We start from the raw sequence: 19,692 nt of genomic DNA, 5'->3' as shown, positions 1-19,692 counted from the left end.
ACAAATGGAAACTATGTTGCGTCCACTGCTGCAAACAATAGTGCCACTATTGAACTAAAAATGAAGAAAATAGATGACAAGGCTCTATCTATGCTGAAGTTAGGTCTGTCCTGGGAGATTCTGACAACTGTCAATCATCACAAAACTGCAAAGGAAATGTATGATGCAGTTATTGACGTGTTTGAGGGGAATACTGAACTAAGAGACATCAAAAAGGATAGGCTGAAGCAACAGTTGGATAGATTCAAGTTTAAGGAGGGAGAAAGATTGAAGTCTGTGTTGCAGAGATTCATGGTTATTGTCAATGAGATAAGAACAACTGACTTGCAAATCTCTGACTTTGACCTAAACAAGAAACTGTTATCTTATTTTTCTGGTGAATGGTACACAACCAGCAAATATTCAAAGAAAAAGGCAAACTTTCCGAACCTGAAGTTGGATGATGTGTTGGCCTTTCTAAAAGCTGATGAGCACGAGATGATTGAGAATCACATGATCAGAGAAGACAAGCCCATTTTTCCAATGACAAATGTTCTTGTAGCACCAATGGGAAATCTTTCTGTCAAAAACCAGCGACAACCAATTATTGAAGAACCAGCTGAAATAGGATCAGTGTGTGGAGGAAGCCGGTTAAGATTCAATGTACAAATGATAGAAGATGACAACCTATCTTCAGCAAGTGGACACCCTCCATACACGCCAAGCAATGCAAGCCATGGAAAAGACTATCAAGCTCTGTTTTCCATGTTCACTGATTCATATCATACCTTTGTAGCCAAGAACATGATCAACACTAGCATTGTGCAGGAAGACCTTGAGCAAATTGATGCAGATGATTTGGAAGATATGGACATCAAATAGCAGGCTGCAATGCTTGCTGTGAGAAGCAAGAGGTTATACAACAGGACAGGAAGAACAAGCTTTTCTGGACCAAAGGACAGGATAGAGTTTGACAAATCAAAGGCAATTTGCTACAACTGTCAGCAACCTGGTCACTTTGCTAGAGAATGCAATCAACCCAAGCTAGTGCAAAACCAGGTCGATCAAAATCAGTTCTACCATAATCAAAACCAAAACTTCCAGCATTAGAGAAATCAATTAGCCAATCAAAATCCCTACCAACAACAGAGCAGACCCCAGCAATAACCCTTCCAAGCTCAAAGAAATAACCAACTACAGATTCATAACAACCAGAACAGAGTCAATCAAAATACTATGAATCAGGTTAGAGATCAAGGGAACGTTGCAGTCACAAGGGAACCTCAAGATGGAGAGTTTGATTGGAGTAATCATGCAGCAGAAATGGAAAAAAACAAACGTTGCTTTCATGGCCAAGATACAGGACAAAGCAGAATCTTCAAATGCACAGGTACAATCCGATATCTCTATTTCTGACCTTCTCTTAACTATTGATGAACTTAATCAGGAAATTGGAAAGTGGAAATCAGAATGTGGTAAAAAGGAAGCCTTTCTGAATGTGTATGAGACTAGTGAGGCAACTTATGAGAACCAAATTAAGGGATTAGAAGAAGATTGTATGCAAGCGTACAGAACTCAATCAAAAATGACTATTGAGATTGAGGGACTGAAAAAGATGTATGCTGATGAGAAGATTAAGAATGCTGAATTGACGATTCAAATGGAATTCCTTAAGAATCTGGTGTCTACTGAAAATATAGTTGGTCACTTGGACAAAATGACTGATGAAGAGAAATACAATAAGGTACCACCACCTTTTTGTAACTGTTATCCACTAAGAGTAGACAAGGAAAGTAGGAAAGAGTATTTGAAACAGTTTAAGAATGTTTTTGAAGATAGAACTGACTTTGTGAAACAGTATGAAAAAGTGGTTGTTGATGAAGAGGGAGAGTTTGTGATGAAGCAAAATGATGAGTCAGAGAAGAAGGTTGAAAAGAAAGATAAAGTGAAGAAGTGATGTGCTAAAAGCGGTCTATAAAAATCTAACCTAACCTAGACACTCTAGTTTTAAATTTATAAATCTAGACTGTCCTAATGCTAGACCACTAGACAGGCAAGTGTATCTATCAACTGTAGTAAAGTCTAATGAAGTCCGTATATCGAACCCAAAGGACACTAGCAAACACCTAAACTAGACCCTGACTAATTAACTTAATTAAATAGATTTAAATGATTTTTGTGTTTTTTTTATTTATTAACTATAAACTAAATAATACTTAAACTAAACCTAACACTAACTGACTTTAACGCGATTACCTAGACGAACTCAAAGATGGGAGAAGCACTACCTAGGTTTAAAATCCTACTTCTGAATCTCAGATCTCTCTTGGCTATGGAAACTGTGATGGAACCAGGATCTTAAAAGACGACACCCTTAGACAACCTAGTGGATCCCTGATCATTTTCCGGGTGTCACCTAAAAGGAAACCTAGGGGCATTTAAACTTACCGATTAGTTGGATTACCTGTCAGTCTCTCCAACAATACTAAAGTACCCTAAATGATAGATTATCTGTCAGTCTCACTATCTCAATACACCTTAAAGTGCAAGGGGTAACCTAAGAACAATTGATAAGACACGGTATTACAATGAAACTAGGGAAATCTTGGAAACCTCCTGTCAGAGCGTTCTAGCCTAAGCGCCTAATCCCAAGGACAATCCGACTATCTATTACCTCTCAGTCTCTAGATAGGTAAAATATAAAATCTTAATAAATCACCAACCAATGTTCCTATGGATTACTACGTCTAGTAAAACCATAAAATAATCACAAACACACAGTAAGCGACCTAAATATGCGTCTATAACTAAAAGACTTTCAACAAGACACATACGGAACAAAGATCAATAATAAATCAAAATTATATATGCAAACACATCAAACCAATTGTAAAAAGATTCTTTACTTTAGTATTAATCCAACAATAAAAACCAAAAACCAAGAAAAATCCCCAAGTCATAAAGCAGTCATCAAAAACCTAGGTAGCTAGGGGGTTCAACCAACAACCATACTCAAGAACAAAATAAAACAAATAGGTTCAACAACTGAATTCATAATGAAAACAAGTAAATCAAACCGAATAACAATATGTTTGGTTAAGTAAATATTAATCTTGAACGCTCTCTATACTCAAACACCCTGGCTTGCTCCTCTCTTGCGGCAGCTATGCTACCAAAATATTTCTGTTCGAATCAACAGGGAAGGCCTCCACACCTATTCCCTGTTTGCCGTCTGCCTCCCTAAAAGATAATCTGGCCCTCCGTTAATAGGGGTTTTTTTTTTTATTGCTAGGGACCCACCACCGACTTCAACTTTATAGTTTATTTTTATTTAATGGCCCACTAGTAAAAAAAACATAGACCAAACCCACATATTTATTTAATCAAGCCATGATCTTTTAACCTTCTTCTTGGCCTTTCAATTTTTCGTTATAACTGGTGGCCCACCCTTGCATGAGTCGTTATGCTGATGTACTGCAAAATATAAATAAATTCATGCAAATATGTAGTTCTCCATTATAAATAAATTCATGCAAATATGTAGTTCTCCATATTGATATACCATCATATTAAATTAATATTACTTTTGATTTAAAAACATGTTACGATCAAGTCAAAATAATAATTTTATTAACATTAAAGTAAGCCAAAGAAGACACCGAAAACAATAGTAATATTAATAACAATATTTAATCATAGTTCACGAATTTAGTTGGTTACAATTTAGTAAAACATTCTATTTCAACTCATGATCTCTTGAAACCTTTAAAGTCATATATAAACGAAATATTAATGATATTCAATAAAAACTTGGCTCAAAAACACTTAAAAGTATAGAAAATATTTATATATAATATGTATATTTTAGACCACATCAAATATCCCCACACTTAAATCTTTTTCGTCCCTGAAAAAGCTATTTGTAATGGAATCATAATCGGAAAAACGGATTTTCAAAACATTTAGGTTACTTTTATTAATAATAGATGAACGCAAAAACCGTGATTGCCGATATTGTTGTCCACTTAAACCCAGCCACCAATCTATCAAGCCCCTCGTCATATTCAGTGATTAAGTTCAAGTGATATCAATAAACCTATGGGTCTCACACCTAAAGAGTTACAGATTCACTTACCCCCATCTCAAGCATAATCAAGACAATTAAAACCGGGTTGAAATAGACTGGTTCAACCTATCACCGTAAGCTAAAAGCCCTTTAATGGTAAAAAGAAAATGCACTTAGGTGGAATTTATATGGATGAATGGTCAAGTGAGGTCGTACGAGCAATTCCTAATCTAAAACTATATTAGCGGATTTCGGCCCAACATTGTTTCACCCGAGATGCAACCCAGTATATGACGGGCTCAGGCCTCCACCCTTAGTATTTCATAAAAATATTTATTGACTAAACCCTTGAGCCCCAATAGTGTATCCTCAGAGTCACCATCCCCTTGGTAACACGTAAGCTCTTGGCCCCGTCTAGTATGTGCCTTTTGGCCTCTTTTTCTATTTTAGTTTTCATTTTTTTTAGTGAATGCTTCTTTGGCATTTTTGCATAACTTTCTCATTCACTTCACTTTCAAAATATTTGCACATATTTGACGTTCGTGCAACAAAGCTTTGTGCTCTTAGGCATCTTTTACCTGAATATATAAACTATTTTCTAAGCTCGTATAAAATTTTGGACATGGCGGGGCGCCACCACTCGTTATTTACTTTCATAAAACAGAGTGGCGTGCTAATTTTAAGTGCATGTAATTCTCACCACCTCAAGGTTTAAAGATTAAGGTAATACTCGCTATGCCTTATCGAATTTTCAGCTTCACTATCCCCTCTCAAGATAAGAACCCACAAGGTTTATGACTATTAGGTGTATTAATAATAATCAGGGGAAACCTTTCAAAGCTAGTTGGCCCTACCGACACATCCCAAATTAAGTGCGCTTTAATTTTTTTTTATCTCATATATATTAGTAGTTTTAAAAACCAATCCCCCAATTTTTCTATCATTTTCCATTTTGTTGCAAAACTTGTAATTCAAGGGACATTTTTTTTAAACTTTTTTTATAAATATATACTTTTTTTTTGAATTTTTTTTATTTATTATTAGATAAAAATATTTTCTTTAAAAAAAATTATTAATTTTTCTTTTATACTACCTAAAAACGTCAGTTTCCCATCTACACACTTAAATGTCACATTGTCGTCAATAAGATAGGAAAAAGACAAAAAATAAAACAAGCATTCAAATATAAGTAAAGTGGAACAGACTCTCTTGGCAAATATAACGATATTGGCTTGCGAGTCATGTCCCATGCCCTCCATCTCGAACGTGAACAAAAGCAAATGTCAATAGTATCGTCTCTCACGAACGAACGCGGCAATCCATAAGCTAGCGGGAATGACATTCCCACACTTGAATCAAATCCCATCATCAATAGCGTCCCAGAGAAACCTGAAAGCAAACCAAGAAACGACTAGCACAAGAAAGAAAGGAACCCTACAAATAATTAAAAAATAAATAATAATAATAATAATAATAATAATAATAAAATAAAAACATACTACGGGGTTGCCTCTCGGGAAGTGCTAAGTTTACAGAAAAGTCTTCAGCCGGACTCGCTCCTAAAACCTTAATCAGGAGGCTTCTCCTTTATCCAACCCCGGTCTAATCCGTTTAGTCCCACCCGTCCAATATATTTAATCAAATAACACATAGTGGAAATAAAAAGCATTTTAAAACAATCAAACGGGTCGAACCACAAATACTTAAACTTACCCGGACCAAACCTAATACGTGGCATATAATGAGGAAAATGGTCTATCTTGCATTTAAGTTTTGTCATATAACTCTTATTGTGCCATATTTTAACCTTCAAAACATGCTGATCCAAGCATTTTCACGCCCTCTTCTTCGGTTTTTTCAACTTCGGTGGCGATACACTATCTAGTTCCTTCACAGACCTGCTAAACTTCATATGATGTGGCGACTCAACTACCATCGTATTTTGATCCTCTTGTTAGCCACTTCCTCTTCTTTTCTGTTTGGTGCATGCTTAACCTCCATTGCTGGCTTCCCCATGATTAGTGTTTCAAAGTAGATAAGATAGCCAACAGGGTCAAATTCCTCCATCTTCTTCATAAACTGGTAAACCCATCAATTCATCACCAAACTCAACCTCCCAAGATGGTGCATGCTCCTCCTCTTCGTCATCTTCCATCTGGTTAAGCGGCTCCTCAACATAATCTTCACTTATATCCGTGTAATCCACCGGTTTCAAATCCATCACGCCCTCATCATCATCACTCCAGAAGTCATCATCTGCTGGTTCTGCTTCATAGCTACAAAACATGGGACACTAATCGGTAGATGTAACTTCTTGCTGAACCGGAGGTGGGACTGGCTCGTCCATTATTGTCTCTGGTTCCAAAGTGATATCATCACACACAACCTCATCATCTTCATAAACGGCTTGCTGCTCTTTGTAAGAAAGACTCTCAATTTGATATCTAGCACTTAACTCCTCTAACCTAGCTTCTAGTTTTTCTAAGTTACGGAGCCTATATATTTCTATCAACTTATCAAGCCTAGCTTCCAATGCCTCTAGTTTTCGAACTGTTTCATGTTCCTCTTCTTCAGCTCTTTCCAGCATCATCTCTTTCCAACATCTTCTATATAAACTACTCCTAAACTGACTCGATCTATTGAACATATCAACTAGACTCGATAAAATAAAACAGAAACTAAATTATCCTAAAGACGACTAGACATGCTAAATCTATGACACGGAATCAGAAGACACACCACAACTCAAGACACAAAATGTCCAATTAACCAATTAAGTTCAATCAAAGCTAGTTTCGCTATCGCCTAAGTGTCCCCGGCAACGGCGCCAAAAACTTGATGTGTTGAAAGCGGTCTATAAAAATCTAACCTAACCTAGACATTCTAGTTTTAAATTTATAAATCTAGACTATCCTAATGCTAGACCACTAGACAGGCAAGTGTACCTATCAACTGTAGTAAAGCCTAATGAAGTCCGTCTATCGAACCCAAAGGACACTAGCGACACCTAAACTAGACCCTGACTAATTAACTTAATTAAATAGATTTAAATGATTTTTGTGTTTTTTTTTATTTATTAACTATAAACTAAATAATACTTAAACTAAACCTCACACTAACTGACTTTAATGCGATTACCTAGACGAACTCAAAGATGGGAAAAGCACTACCAAGGTTTAGAATCCTACTTCTGAATCTCGGATCTCTCTTGGCTATGGGAATTATGATGGAACCGAGATCTTAAAATACGACACCCTTAGACAACCTAGTGGATCCCTGATCATTCTCCGGGTGTCACCTAAAAGGAAACCTAGGGGGCATTTAAACTTACCAATTAGTTGGATTACCTGTCAGTCTCTTCACCTGAAACCTCTTCCCCTGAACCTTTCTTTGAACCAAACCTAAACCTACTCAGGAAACACCACCATCCAGCCGAAATGTCTATGATCTTATTACAGAAAATGCAGAGCTCGAATTTGAAAACATCATGTTAAAAGAGAGAAATGTTGTGCTGGAAATAACAAATAGCACCGACAGAACCGGAAGCGCCCCTTCTTTCAAAGAGAAGAGGACGGATTATTCACATTTCATTTGATGGTCAGAGGCGAATTGAAAGCTAAGCAGTGGTAATTCTAAAGATTCCCCGGGGGAAAAATAGAGATGTCTCCTACGTTACTCATAATATGTGGAAGTATCAACGTAATTTCATAGAGTCATTCGGTCTGAATGCTACATGAAGAACATAAGCCAGATGATGGAACGGGAAGACCTAGGATGTAGAAGATCATAAAATGAGTGATTCGGCAGATTTTGATTCCTATATATCCACCCATGTGGTACTTCATTATACCATATATATAAGATCCATCTGTATAGATATCACCATCTACATCCAGAAAGCCGTATGCTTTGGAAGAAGCTTGTACAGTTTGGGAAGGGGTTTTGATTGATAAAAAAGAAGAATCTACTTCAACCGATATGCCCTTAGGCACGGCCATACATAACATAGAAATCACACTTGGAAAGGGTGGACAATTAGCTAGAGCAGCGGGTGCTGTAGCGAAAAAGCACTTGAAATAGCTTTGCAACAGGCGTTATTGAGAATTCAAACCCTAGAGGGGCACTCTGAGGTTTAGAAGACCTCAGATGCATAAAAACAGGGGGAGAATCTACAAGAAGATGAAGGCCTAAAACTGATTATAAACTTATATGCCAGTTCAGATGAGGAAAAGAAGGACGAAGTTGCTGGAACATCTAATGTACCTAAAATGATAAATCCAGAAGTCGTTGAAGGAGATATTCAAGTTGAGGGGGAATCAGGAGAGAAGGAGATTGAAGTAGAAGAAGAGACCCCGGAACAACTTGCCCAAAGACCAATCAAAGGCAAAGGGGTGGCTCTATCTGAGAAAGACCTTCATCCGATAACAACCCATAAAGACAAATCTGGTGATGAAATTTTAGAGAAGGACAATGTTATGGATCCTGACATAGCAAAGGTTAAGTCGGTCAAAATTGTGATACAAATGATAAATCAAGAAAGACAGAGGGTGGTAAAAGAGGAGGAAGAAGAGGAGATTGACCAAGAAGTGCTTAAAGCACTGATGGAAATGAGGAGAAAGAAGAAGGAAGAAGAAAGATTAAGAAAGGAGGCAAATGATGCTATAAGGGCAACGTTGGAGTCATTAAAAGCAACACAAATTGGTAAACAAATTCCAACTGAAAAAAAGGATAATGAACAAGATCCCATACAAACTGAGCCAGTAATAACTGAACTTGAAACAGAAGATCCTGAAACAACAAAAGAACCAGAGCTCAGAATGGTGCCAGTAGATTATGAAGATGAAAGAATTGAAATGTCTGCTAGCACGATAGTAAAGTTAGTCATAGTGAAAGATCTTATAAATATATTGAACAAACCAGAGGGGCATCATCCTGAGATTGTAGAAGCTGCGAAAAAGGCACAAAGGGATTTTATTAACCTAAGCAAAAATTTGGAACCAATGGTTGAAGAGCCAGTTGAACCTACTGAACCAATAGTCGAGGAGGTTGTTGAACCTACTGATCCAATAGTTGAAGAGGTTGTTGAACCTGCTGAACTAATAGTTGAAGAGATCATTGATGAAGAACCTGTGAAACAAACAAATGAACCTATAATTACAAGAACTGATGGCGATGAAGTGAAAAAGACTGTGAATGAAGAACCGATTATCACTGAGCCTACAGAACCTGAAACTGAAGCAGGAGACTCCCTAAAATGAAAAGAAACATCTAAACTTGTTACACCCAAACCCAAAAGACAAAAATCAGTAAAGGTGAAAGTGTACAGGAAAAGGGAGGCAAAATCCGTGGATGTGGAAGGAGATCAATCAGTAAATGTTGAAGAACCAATGATCGTAGCACTTCACAACATTGATGAACCTGTTGACATTGATGATGAAGAAGATGGAGGCGTGAGAGACGATGAGAAAGAGATTGAAGACAAAGCTTATCTGCTAAGCCTCGGATATGATCAGAAGTATATGGATAGAATGACAAAAGAAAGTATCAGAGATGAGGCAGAAGGATGGAGAAGCCGAAAAACACAAAAAGAATTTATGTTAAAGGCTGGCCACAGACCAACATACCTGAACCTTCAATCTTTTGAAACTTTTGATAAAATGTACAAGAATGCCTTGGCGGATGATGTGGCAAATTATGTTGAAAGCATGAGCAAGAAGAAAGAAAAAGAAAAGGCAGAAGCTGAGAAACTCAAAAAGAGACAAGAAGAAAAGGCCAGAGATGAGACTGCTTATGAAGTTCTAAAGGCCAAGCACAAAGATATAAAATTTCTTCAACTGCATGGCTACAAATACAACCAACTGTTCAATTTATCTTTTGAAGATCTTGAAAGAAAAATACAATTGGTGAAAAAGTCTCACAAAGATAAAAAAATCTACTGAAGATTACCTGAGAAAACAGGATTTGAAGTTGAGAATGGGGAAGGAGAGAGAAGAGGCCAGAAAGAAAGAAGAGGAAGTAAAAAACTGGTTTGAGGACCCGCAAAGGGTACAGACATTGAAGGAGATTGTAATGGAGAAAAGGATGACCGAAGAACAATTTCAAAACATGCCTCATGAACAATTGATTGATATATACAATAGAGAGCATAAATTGTATTTGGAAACCCAAAGAAGATTGCAAGAGGCCAAGCTGAGAGCTGAGGAAGAAGTCAGAGCAGAGATTATGAGTGCTCTTCATAAAAAGGGGGTAAAAATATCAAGATTGCTGGTACAAACAGATGAGACCATAAGACAATGGTATGAAGAGGCTGGGCTACATCAGTCGAAGAAAAATGCACAAGAAAGCTCAAGCAGAACCCCAAGGTCTGAGATTGTGAGGCCAGATCCAATAAGACATTTAAATCTGCCCACACATCTCTACTTCGATAAGAGATCAAAGGCCTTGAGGGTTGTCACTCAAGATAAGGAAGAAACTCTTATCATCTACAGAGATGATTTGAGAAATTTCTCAAAAGAGCAATTAAAGAAGATGGCTACATTAGAATTACATGACAATCAGGATAGAAACCAACTAGCCAGGCAACAAAGAAATGATCTTTCCAGATTTATTAAAGAACAATCAAAAAAGGGATTCCCATTCATGAAGCAAAGGAGAAGAGAGATACGCAGCCAGGATGAGAGGGAGAAAAGAAACAAAAGAATGTACGAAGTGCATACTTTAGAACTATCCCTCTTTGAAACCAAGAAAAGAAAAACTCAAGCTAGCAGCTCACATGGTAAAAGAAAGACTTTAAGGGAGTGCTTAGCAATGAGGCAGGAGATGCTGGAGCCCAACTCTATTGTACAACACAATGGAAGGATAACTCATCTCACATATAACAGAAACAATGGATCGGTATCCCTCAGAAACGCCTCTGGTGGAACTATAGCTGTGGTTATGTGTGATGATGATCTTCAATTCATACATATCCAAGACCTTCAAGACATAATGGATGCGGAGTTCCCAATAGATTCAGAAGATGGAATTGAGCTGGATATGTTCAAGCATAGAGCTGTGTTTGTCAGACTGAAGAAAGAAAAAGCTTTAACAAAGAGCCGAAGGAGGAGATAGCAGAATGAAGCTGAAAGATTATCTTTTTATTTCTGTTTATCTCTGTTCTTGTTTTTGTATTTTGAAATGTAAAATTTGATATGTAATGCCCAATAGGCAGAATTCCTTTTTATGTAATGAAATGACATGTTCTTAAATGATTTATCTTTGATATCTGATACATGTGTAACTCTATGCATGTGTGTTTTGGTGCATCTGAGCTTGTTCCAATCTAGGGGAGATTTTTTAGTCGGATTTTTGATAAGGAAGATTGGAATCTTCTCAACCTCCTCAGGAAACGGCTAAGTATGGACTTCGAGCAAGCTTAGACTATCGAGCATAGTTTTACTGCTTCGAGCAAGGTTTTCAGAACCTTTGGTGGTTAATTCTTCTAAGTGTTAAAGCTTCGAGCAAGCTACACTTCAACGAGCAAGAGTGTTCTTCTATCGAGTATGGATTGTCAATCAAGCAAACAACTTGATCATTCAAGTTATAACTAAGTGATTCCGAGCACAGGATGTTCGAGCACATGGTGACTAGCATGGATGCAATAAGAAGATGTCATATGTTCAAAGCAAGGACTTCGAGCATGGTTCAGTTCCCCGAGCAAGATTTACATCCGAGCATGATAAAGATTGTTCAATAAGTCTCTTTAGACAAGACTGAAGATATCAAGAAGAATGAGCTTGCTCAATGGACTAGTTTGAGCAAAGCAAGGATTGGTCAAGAGGAATGAAGCTTGCTGGAGGAGAATATCTTCAGTGAAGATATTCTAAGTAATGTATGCTCGAAGACACTCATCGAGCATACCTAGCATAGTGAGTCTGCTCGAGCAAGATACTTATCATACTCGAAGACTCTTACATTTGTATTTGTTTTTGTCTTTCATTATGTAATAGATAGGGATTCTAGAAGGAATGTCTGAGTCTATAAATAGGGTCCTAGGTTTCCATATTATGTGAAAAAGGTTGGCACGCACGGAATACGAGAAACATTCTAAAAGAATGTTCATTTTGTTTCCTCGTACAGCCGCCGCCGCCACCTTCACGAAACCCTAGACATTCCTTTACTGTTTCATTGAATGATGCATTTAATTCAGTAAATCTTTGTCTTTGAATCTTTCCTTATTGATTATCATTTGTGTTTCGTTTGTTCTTGTATCACAATAGGCCTTTGGGTTATTGAGTTGGTGTGTTCTTGTCAACCTTATCTAGGTTTGCACCCGACTCCCGGTCCTGACAGGAAAACATACTAAAACATGTTGTTTATACAATTACAAGCCTATGTCATACTATAAACATATTAAAGCCAAGTATACAACAAAACTAAGTATTATTCGACCAAAGATTTGCTTCACAAGATGTCTTGGGTTTAACAAGACCACAAGAATCGCACCACAAGGTGCCTTGAGTTTAATAAGACCACATGATTTGCACCACAAGATGTCTTGGTTTAACAAGACCACAAGCTTTCTGCCACAATATGCGAAAACCAAAAATGTTTTGGTTCGGTTAATATTTTCCATTTTGCGTACTTATGACGGATCACTATTAGTAGCTCTATTTATTCCTCGTACCTTTACATAAGACTTACGATTAAGCTGTTGCTTAGTTATAGACAAGACTTAGAAACTCTTTGCATAGTTACTCTTTTACATACAAGATTCTCAAGAAAGCTAATTTTATATATAAACATATGAACTCACCAACCTAGTGTTGACGTTTTTGTTGTATGTTTTTAGGAGAATTAACTAAAGATGGATCACCACGTTTTGAGACCAAAGGTTGTTCCTTTAGGATTCCGCTTTTGAAAAGAATTTGCGCGTATAACCTAATGGGATTTTATTTTTTTATTTTTTTGGTACAAAGACATAGACCTACTCTAGAAAAGGGAGCACTTAAACTTTTCACTGAAAACAAAGGATGGTTCAAATTACATTGGGGACTATATTATGAGTAAGATTAAAGAATGTGTATGTTAGTTGTTCGTTCAATTTTTTTTCTTTAATTACGATTAAATTGATTGTACTCATTAATTATACCAATAAGAACTCGTTTTACATTTTATAAAGAAACATAACTTGACTCCACTGACTCATAAACAAATAGGTAGAAACATATCACATTACTATTTCTAGCAAGCTACTTGAACAATGGATGCCCCATCATGAGTTCAACCCCTAGCTTCCATGTCTCTTATAAAAGAAACCAAATCTCTTGCAAACGGATCATTGCCCAATTCAATGTTGTTAATAGTTTGTCTTCCTTTGTTTTCTTTCTTATGGTCAACGATCACCAACCGAAAAACCGGGCATTGGCCATGGCTCTTCACCCACGGTACAATGCAGTGCTCATGAAACATATGATTGCAAGGTGTGAGTGTCACCATTTCTCTTGGTTCAAAGTCATCTAAACAAATAACACAACTCTTACCATCTTCATTCTCCCGCGCTTTGGCTCTAGAATCATAATCTCTATAATATAGGCTTACGCGTTGTATTCCTGGATTGTAGATCTCTCTTCTAAGCTTCTCCAACCCAACATCTTGTTGGCTTTCCCTTAATATGGGATCAGTATTGCTGGTGGGTCTTGGACCCGGGTTTGCCGTTCTTGGCATGTTGATATCGCGTGCTTGGTCTAGCATAATAGGTTGAGATCGAACCCTGAAAATATTGCGTAAGAAACTTTAGTTTCTAGTAAGAGCTAATAATATGTTCATGTCACACAAAATGATTAATAAGTCAAAACTAATAGTATTGTGGTATGACTCACAAAAGTGTCACGTTGGATTCACCGACAAAAAAGTTTGACCATTTTAATCATTTTCTATAAATAGTTACATGTCAAATCTGATTTAAAAAAATACTACATTATTAGAATAACAATCCATCCATGTTTGTAAATAAAACAAGTTTAGAGGCGTCAACCAAACACCTTTTTAGGATTTTCGATCTATTTCACCCGCTTGATTCGTCCTTTAGTTTTTTTATTTATTTCATCTAGTAATACATATTTCCATGTCTAGCATGGTAGTAAAGTGAAAATTTGGGTAAGAGGCTGTAATGTCTCAAGTTTGAAGCCAACCTCAACCGGATGAAAATTAGTCGGCCTTCGGGTAATGGATTTTTCTCATGTGGCATGGTTTTATTTGTTGGTCTTCAACAGAAAAAAAAAAACAAATAGTGAACTCACTAGGGGACTTACAGGTAAGGCGAATGACGGCACATATGCTCCTGACCCAAACGGATCCATTGGACCGAAGACACCCTACAAAATTTTAGAACACAGCAAAGTATGATATTTCGTAACTGTTAAGGAATGAATATAAAGATGTGTGTCATGAAAGTAATATCACTTCTACATAGGAAAATGATAAATGGGATAGCAGTAACTCACAATTGTAGAACCCGGACGAAGCGATACGATTGAAACATGGATCATACGGGGAACTTCATCATCTCCTTCATATGGTGCAACCGCATGCAGTGGTCGATAGGCGGTGTTGTTGGTGCGGCTGTTCATGCTAGAAGAATGGCGGTGAATGATAGTTTGCGTGGGTGCGAGGTTAGTATTTGTAGTTTGAAAAAATATATATTCCTTTCGTTTGCTAATTGTTTTTTAAGTTTCATGCTTTATTCTCTTATCATGGTGTTAGATGAAGATGTACCAAAAGTAGTAGTCATGGTGATGGTATCTTATTCTTTTTCCATTGGGGAAACTAACGATTTATATGTAAGGTAACAAAAAGTATAATCGATTATTGAGCATATTATAAATATTCTTTTACTTTAGATTTTTATTATAAATCCATATCTCCATTTCAAACAAAGCACAATTGTTTATGGGCACATAGGTTACAATATGATAGATTCACTTTTAGGAAAAATACCAGAAAATCCCCACTTACAAGCTTAATATTTTATATAATGTAACGTCCGTAAATTTCGTTAAATCAGCTTGATCGTTTATGAATGTTTGTTTAAAAGTCGGGGTTTCATCTTTCTAATTTAGAGTCTTGTAATACGTTTTAAAAGTCCGTTTATCCATCCTTTTTCCCAAAACATCGCCTCCTATAACTTAAAGTGTTATATTAGTATGTAGCATCCGACATTTTCGTTTAACGGCATGCACGTTGTAGTGTTTGTATAATTCTCGGGTTTGATCCGGCATACTACGGGGACCTCCTTGTCATTACCGTAAGTTTAACTAATTAACTTTTCATCCAAGTTGCTACATCCTTCAAACTTCGGGGAGCTAGAGTGTAACTTGTTTATTATTATAACGAAACCCCAAAACCCTAACTTGCTGTCCGATCGCAGGTTCTGCAGCCCCCAAACTCCCATCGTTTTTCTTTTCCGGCCACTCCCAAGCTGTAAAACATCAATTCAAGGTTAGTCTAACGTCCATGCAAGTCTTTTTCACTATTAACCCTTTATTGAACACGTTAGGGTTGAGTTTTGATTATGACAGTTTCTGACACATTCGTACTCATTTATTGTTCAGTCTGTAACTCGATGAAAAATTATTTTTTTTGATCGATTCTTGTTTCTATGATGTTATACTTTGAGTCTAGTTTCCAGAAAGGTATAATATGTAATTTTTGGACGAGATTTGAATGGTTTTTATGATTTTATAAGATCGAGTGTCAAAGCTGATGCGGGATGACGGATTCTAGTCTGTCTTGCCGACATCATAACTCTTTTTTAACAAGTCCAAATTGGTTGGTTCTACTTCTGGAAGTTAATATTTTGAGTTAGGAACCAAACCCAATTGGAATCGTTTAATTTGGTTGGGTAATGAATTTTATAAAAATAAAACCATTTTGTTGCGCACTGAAATAGCTGCACGTACCTTTCTGTGTTGGAGAAATGTTTATGATTTTTATGTGCACTATAAAAATAAAATAAAAATATCTTTATAAGCCTAAAACATTTATTAAACTCTGGTAAAAATTTCATAATTTATTTCTATGTTTTTCCTATGTAATAAAATACATCTTTGCATGCTAAAATCTGCATGTTATACTCGTTATTGTTCGATACGTTCGTTTTAGGCTTAACCGGTGGATGTTCAATTGTGTTCTTGTCGGGGCTGTTTGAAGTGAGGTTTTGCTCGGTCATCTTCCTAGGTATGTCATATGTGTTTTACCTTAGTATCGTGGGCTACGAAGCTCGTTTGATTGATCAATTGTCAATAGATTGAAAAACTAGGATTTCGTTTGCCTAGTTTGTTGATTGTTGCGTTTAGCGCGTTGTTTAAGGGAATTAACAACCAATTCAGATTGTGTAGCCTCGGTATGTTATACGGGCTGTGAAAAACTAAATTTTTATGTTAATGGGGCCGGATTGGTTGTCGGTTACTCAAACGGGTCGGTACAACGCGAATTCGCGTTTATTGGTAGTTTGTGCATCGTGCTTGCGAATTACCGACCCATCTAACTCGTGTAGCGTTGTGTGGACTTGTTGGCTGTGATTTTACTAAATTTGGTCCACACGGGGCTGAGTTGGTTGCTAAGTGCATAAACAACCCGTTAACGCGCGTATTCAATAAAATTAACAACTTTCGGGTGTAGTTTGGAAATCCTTTGTCCCCGGAATTAACTAAGGGTGGTTTGGTAAATATATGGCCTCGGGGGCTGATGTACATGGTATTAGTATGGTTGGGGCTTTAGGTTCATCAAATCATGTTAGGACGCCTCGTAGGATAAACGAGTCGGTACGGTTTAGTTAGTAATCTTTGTGTGCAATCCGACAGGCTTGTGATTTGTGGATTGGCTTTGAGGTTCTCTAATACGTTGGTATTTGCGTGACTCGTGTCAGGTGAGTTCATGATGCCCCTTCTTACATTTTTACGTTTTGGGCTAGCATACACACCATATTACAACTTTACCCGATTTTACTCGTTTAAACTAATTGGATGATATTACATGGCCTTACTTGTGTTTGTGGGTTCATGAAAATATGTGTGAATTATATTCTATGCCTTAGGATATTTGAGACTTGTTTGTGGTTATATATATTCCTTAAGGTTATAGACATTACTTATGGCCTAGACTCAAGGATATAGGCTTACTGGTATCATAGCATGTCTTGAGATGATATTTGGGAAAGTTTATGCATGTGTTACTTTATGACATAGGCTTACTTTCATTATGATATATTCCGGAATGATATATATATATATATATATATATATATAAGGGAGATTTCAAATAAGAACCCCTTTGAGTTTTAAGAACTCGAAAGAACTCAGTGTAACGATTCTTTTTTTCGAATTTTTTTTACACATGCGTATGTAGGTTACATACAAATAAAAAAATTACATAATTTTTTACGCACCGAGTCGACTTTTTACACATGTGTAACGGACGTAAAAGTTAGTGTAGCCACTTACATCTTTATTCTCTCTCCTAGTTTGACTTTTTTACCAGATTTAATCTCAACCACATATTCCTATCCATTTAATTAAATGTGTGGCCTAGAATGGAGTTCTTAAGTTCTTAAAAACTCAACATGGTTCTCAAAATATCCCTCCCCTATATATATGTATACATATGTTTACACAGGCATTACTTTATGGCCAATAATTGGCGATGTTAATTAGTCGTTATCGAATAAGGATGTTTGCGTATGCCTACTTTGTGTTTGCATAGGGATGGATGGTGACCTTGGCCGGGCCAAACTATACTACTCAGGTTCTAAAATCTTGTGGCGGGCCCTGGAAAGCCCGTAAGGGGGGAGGCTCGTGTGGCATGATCACCATCGGATGGAATGTTACGTGTTTAGGTTGTACGTGTGCTTGACCCTGATGTTATTACTTGGATATTACGTGTTTGGGTTGTACGTGTGCTCGACCCTAATGTTATTATTTGGATGTTAAGCATAGGGATATAATTATGTAGATATATAAGTACGACTACTTATTGTTTATTATGGCCTAACTGTCCAGATCCCATTTTTATGTTTAAACTCTTAAATGTCAAATATTAAAACTTGAACTCACTCAGCTCAAGCTGACTTTGTGTGTATGTTAGTGTGAGTTTCAGGTTTAGAGGAGGATGCTTATCGCTTGGACGTGCTCGAAACTACGTGCACGGTTGAAGGCATTTCTGGTCGAGGATTTCAAATAAGATAGATATTTTATTCATATTTGATTTTAGGCACTTGTACTCGTGTTTGGGATTCTTAATACTTAAACTTTTTCCGCTGTTATTTACTCTGAACTTGTTTTAAAAGAAAACGAATTTTCTTGGTTTTAAATTTTTGGATATAATTACCAACTGTAGGATTCCCGGGATTCGGAATCTTACATATAACTTCTATAAAAAAAATATTCATCATAAAACAAAAGGATATCATGTCTTGATGATAAATTACTTAATTCTTTCTAATTGTTGATGTGAACACCAATGTTTTAAGACCCGGATCGGACATCGATTCGGATGCATTACCGGATCACATGTCAGGCCGTCTTAGAAGGTCGGACCGGACATTGACCTGGATAACGCCACACATACACACACACTAGGTTAGGGACCCGTGTAACACACGGGCTATAAATATAAATATAGCGCATGCAAATATGAAAAAAATGTGTTTATATTTGAAAATTTTGTAAATATAGGCCAGTAATATCATCTTAATTACACTTTAGATGTGAGAAATATATGTGTATAATGTATGTATGAACACATAAGTATAGTTACACAGGTTGAATATTGATAATGGGTTTGAAAAATAATAAACTAACATTGCTAATCCATAACTTACAAAGTATGAGAAAACCGATAGTGATGTAAGTAATTACATCACTTTAGAGCTACGAAAGACCTGTTACTAATAAATACCATGTATTTAATTCGTTTTTTACCATCTCCAACAACTGCAGATGACACCATGATAATGTAAAAAAAAGCCTGCAAAACAACTAATATTGTTGCGTCATAATGGCTTCCAAAAATATCGTTGGCCAATCCAAAAGTCATCACCCAAACATATAAACCACCTCTAAAATTACCCGTTATGACTCGTATCAATTTCTACCAAAACCCACCCCGACCCAAGTCAAAGTGACCATTTTAAGGCTGCTCATTCTATTCTAAGCAGATCGTTACCCTATATGTATTGTTCTAAACGAACCGCTACAACTAATATTCATCATATCTAATTTCCCATAACCATATCTAATTTAAACTAAAATAAAATTAAAAAAAAACTTAGTTGTAAAAGAAAAAAACTAACCTGATGGATAACATACTATATTGCTCAGCCAATTTCTAGTGTGTAACTTAGCTTTCTCCTTTGAATCCTACAACAATCAATCAATAAAGAAACCTCAATAAAAAGGGTTATGTCCATATATTGAAATGATATTTTGTAAAGTTCGTATAACAAAACTTACCCATAAAAGAATCTAATGAATATATTAATGCCTACTATTTTAGCCTGTTGTCTGAGACCTTCCTTTGAGAATGCTTGTATTTGTTTCCTCTTCAGATATGTTAAATTATTCCATTTAGTTCCATTAAGGACTGTGTAACACCCTAGGTAAATCCCGCAT

The 19,692-nt window shown here is 36.5% G+C and overlaps 1 protein-coding gene across 1 annotated transcript; it reads right to left on the bottom strand.

Moving 5' to 3' along the window:
- Positions 1-13,306: 13,306 nt before the first annotated feature.
- Positions 13,307-13,750, bottom strand: LOC143617142 (uncharacterized). Its single transcript, XM_077089794.1, has one exon. It carries the CDS (start codon positions 13,748-13,750, stop codon positions 13,307-13,309), a length of 444 nt encoding a protein of 147 aa, XP_076945909.1.
- Positions 13,751-19,692: the final 5,942 nt, after the last annotated feature.

Source organism: Bidens hawaiensis, unplaced genomic scaffold, assembly GCF_021521415.1.
Source record: "Bidens hawaiensis isolate Kalapana, Puna unplaced genomic scaffold, B.hawaiensis_p1.1 tig00052449_1, whole genome shotgun sequence".
Lineage (NCBI taxonomy): Eukaryota > Viridiplantae > Streptophyta > Magnoliopsida > Asterales > Asteraceae > Bidens > Bidens hawaiensis.
The sequence above is the reverse complement of the archived record's forward strand: the minus strand, read 5'-3'. Positions and strand labels throughout refer to the sequence as shown.